The 3,515-nt window shown below is 39.3% G+C and overlaps 1 protein-coding gene across 1 annotated transcript; it reads right to left on the reverse strand.

Annotated features, from left to right (window-relative positions):
- Nucleotides 1–1,338: 1,338 nt before the first annotated feature.
- On the reverse strand, nucleotides 1,339–3,153 carry LOC145947439 (uncharacterized). Its single transcript, XM_083057218.1, has one exon. The coding sequence runs from the start codon at nucleotides 3,151–3,153 to the stop codon at nucleotides 1,339–1,341; it is 1,815 nt and encodes a 604-aa protein (XP_082913344.1).
- Nucleotides 3,154–3,515: the final 362 nt, after the last annotated feature.

Here is a 3,515-nt window from a genome sequence, read left to right on the forward strand (position 1 = left end):
TGTTTTTACAGCCGAGGCTTTTGCTATTTTATATGTTCTTGAATTAATTTTACAAAAATCTATTAACATTTCAGTTGTTTTTACGGATTCTCGTAGTGTTGTGGAAGCGATTTCTTCTCCTAATAGATTTAAATCTTCTAATTTTGTAATTTTGTCTATTCTTCAAGCTCTGTATAATATTAAGATGAAGGGATTTATTTGTATAGTTTGGATTCCCGCTCATTCGGGAATTTTGGGTAACGAGACAGCTGACTTTCTTGCTAATAGAGCGACTTCTCAGGGTAAACTTGTGCCTGAGTATTTGCCACATTCGGATTTTTATGAATTGGCCTTTCATAGGTTCATTAGTGGATCCCAGAGAGCTCTTCTCGCGCAGGCCAATTTCAAAGGTAAGAATTACTTTAATTTGCATAATTCTTTTGGCATTAAAACTTGGTTTCATAAAATTAATCTTAAAAGAAATTTTGTTACTTCCTTGTCGAGAATTAGAGTTAATCACTATGCTTTGAATGAGAGTCTTTTTAGGTGCAATTTGGTTTCTAGTCCTGCTTGTCATTGTGGTTCTCCTTCCCAGTCTGTGAATCATTTATTTTGGTTCTGTCCTGCTTTCTCCCTGCAGAGATGTGACTTGATAAATTCCCTTAAAAGACTTAAGTTTTTTCCTCCTTACGAAATTTCTTTACTTTTGAAAAATCCTAAACCTAAAGTTATTAATCTGATTTGCTCTTTCCTTAAAGGGTTAGTCTACCCTGGAGAGCAAAAAAAACAGGCGAATTTTCAGGAATTAATTTCAGACAAAATATCGGTGATATATGAATGATTTTTTTTTCATTATCTTTATTAGGGTTTCAAGAACATGTAAAAATTTTTTGGTTTAAAAAAATTTCAAAATGGCGATGAGGCACTTCTTCGCGCGCAACTATGCTTTTTAGAGGTGGTCAGACGGTGTACATGGTTTCTGAAATATGGGTGGTCTGAAACAAAAAAATAAAATATGGTCATTAACTATATTGTATTGTCTTCGGAATGACGGAACTTTTTGTCTCTCCTCGTTTTTGGCGTCAAGAAAAAAATTCCTGAATTTTTCACTGCATTTTTGGACCCAAATTACATGTTATTATTATTAATAATTATTAAACAAAATATTATAATGATAAAATCGTCCGTCATTCCGAAACTACTATTCCATAGAATGTGTGCAAAATTTCAAGTTGATTCATCGATTAAAACTCGAGATATCGTGTACACCGTTTTGAAAAACATAGTTTCGAGAAAAACGCATTTAAAGTTTCGGCACTAGTTTTTTGAGTGAAAAATTGCATTTTAAGCGTCTTACCGTTAATCAGCCATTCCTGCGTCATACAGTGAACCTTCCTGCTCGTGAAAATCATTTTCGAGAGCCGATCGTGCTGTTCTTCTCTCAATTCGTCCTTCTTTGAAGATCTCGAACGACCGCTTGTCAGCAACCGAAATTCTCAACTCATCTGCTTTGTCGCACATTTCAACGGCATTTGGCCCAATTTGCAAATTCAGGACGCTCATCATTTGCAGGATACTCTCGTAGCCGTGATTGAAGATGCTTGCTGCAAAATACGATGCCACTTCAACTGTTTTTGCGCCACTAAACACTCGTTTCGGAGCAAACGACCATATCATAGCGTTGAGACTCTCGTTGCTGTTTTGTGTGAATCCGCCGACACATCGCGATAACAAAATGTCGTTGCTAAGCTCTTCGTATATGGGAGTGACGGCCTTTACAACATCATTGGCGAGAGCCGGTTTATGTTTGTAATCGGCGAGTTTATCCTCCGCTTTTGGTTGCTGCCAGGTACACCAGCTGTCTTTCCCAGGCGGACAGCTATCGTGCTGTGGTTTTGCATCGGTCGACGATTTATGTTTCAATGTTGCCCAGATTGCCTTCTTCATGTCCTCCGCGGAATTTGCGTGTCTTCGTATTGCCAATCCGTAATAAACGCTCAGCTCGTCAATAAGTTTCACAGTCAGTTTGCCTCTTCCGCCGAGTCCTTTATCTTTTTTCAATTTCCGAAGTCTCGCCCCCATTCGTTTTTGTACATGGCCAACACATTCTTTTTTTATTATACTAAAATCGTCGCCATATGGATGAGATTCGATAATTCCTTTAAATGTTTTGCAGTCTCCATCACCGACATACGAAGAATATTTCACGTTGTAAAATTCCTCCGATCTTTTGAATATTTCTATGGCAGCGTCCACCTCCATTTTTCCGGCACTTCCGTCGTGATTGGCACTGCACTCCTCTGCATGGGTTTCCGACCATACCTCGAATACCGATGTGTCTACTTTTGATTTCCAATACTCGCACTGTTTACAATATGAGCATTTCACCACGAGGTCAAGCATTTTTCCAGTGTAATAGCCGATCACAGTTGTCACACCTTGCAGCGACGAAAAGCCGCGTTTCCTCCATGTTCCGTCGCCAGAAACTGTTAACTCTCTCGATTCGGCTCCATTTTCGGCATTTTCCGTCAACTGTTTTTCTTCAGCAGCTGCTGCAGAAAACAGTTTAGTGGCAACGGCTTTCGACGCACAATGAATATTATTCATCACATCATAATAAATGTTTTTGTGGAAGATTTTCGGGAGGTCCATTATGCCACAGAACTTTTTAATGCCATCGTAACCGATTCCAAGGAGTCTCATAGCGAAAACGATACGCCTGTTGACTTCGTACGCGGTTTTTATGAGCGGACAAGAGAGGATGTAACGTGGTTTACATTTAACGCAATTGACAAGTAACTTGAATCCAAGTCCGCGAATATTTGATTCAGAAAAAGTTATATTTCCACCGCACTCTTTGCATTTCACCATTTCATTCAACGTTGAAAAAAATGTTAAAAACACAATCAAACGGTATCCGTAGCCAGCATTTACAGGCACTTCCTCCGAGTCATTTTGTAATTTTTTCGCGGAAGCACTCGTCGACACGGTTTTATATTTATATATTTCGCTCTCGAACGAATGTCGATTCGGTGGCGGCGGTCTTTTTTTACTTCTTGAAGGTCGTCCAGGATTTTCACGTGAACCCTTTTTGCCAGAATGCGTACGCTTCATTTTCCGACAATTTTGCTTGACCAAATGCTTCTGACTGACTATAAAGATTTCTAACGACATCTGTTGGTGTCGTTAGTGTATTAGAGGAGTTCAAAATTGAATGGTAAATCATTACGCTGTACCCGCCGAGCAGGTAACGATTTGCCGCAGATAGGCGTTTCGGAGCACTCCGGAGCGCTTGGGTAAAAGCTCGAAATAAATCTAACTAACTAAAACCCTTATTCTAGAGGGTTCAAAGGATTTTTTAAGCCAATAAAAAAAATCGATTTTTTGAAAATTCCAGGGTAGACTAACCCCTTAAAGATTGTGATGTGAACCTTTGATCCTGTTCCTTGAGTTGGTGTCTCCTTTGTGATTGTAAGTCATGGACTGATGGACTTGGACTTTTGTGAGGACTTTTATTTTTGACGCTGTGCCAATGG

Source organism: Prenolepis imparis, unplaced genomic scaffold (assembly GCF_030444845.1).
Source record: "Prenolepis imparis isolate NDT839.2.m4 unplaced genomic scaffold, iyPreImpa1.0 SCAF_80, whole genome shotgun sequence".
NCBI classification, from domain to species: domain Eukaryota; kingdom Metazoa; phylum Arthropoda; class Insecta; order Hymenoptera; family Formicidae; genus Prenolepis; species Prenolepis imparis.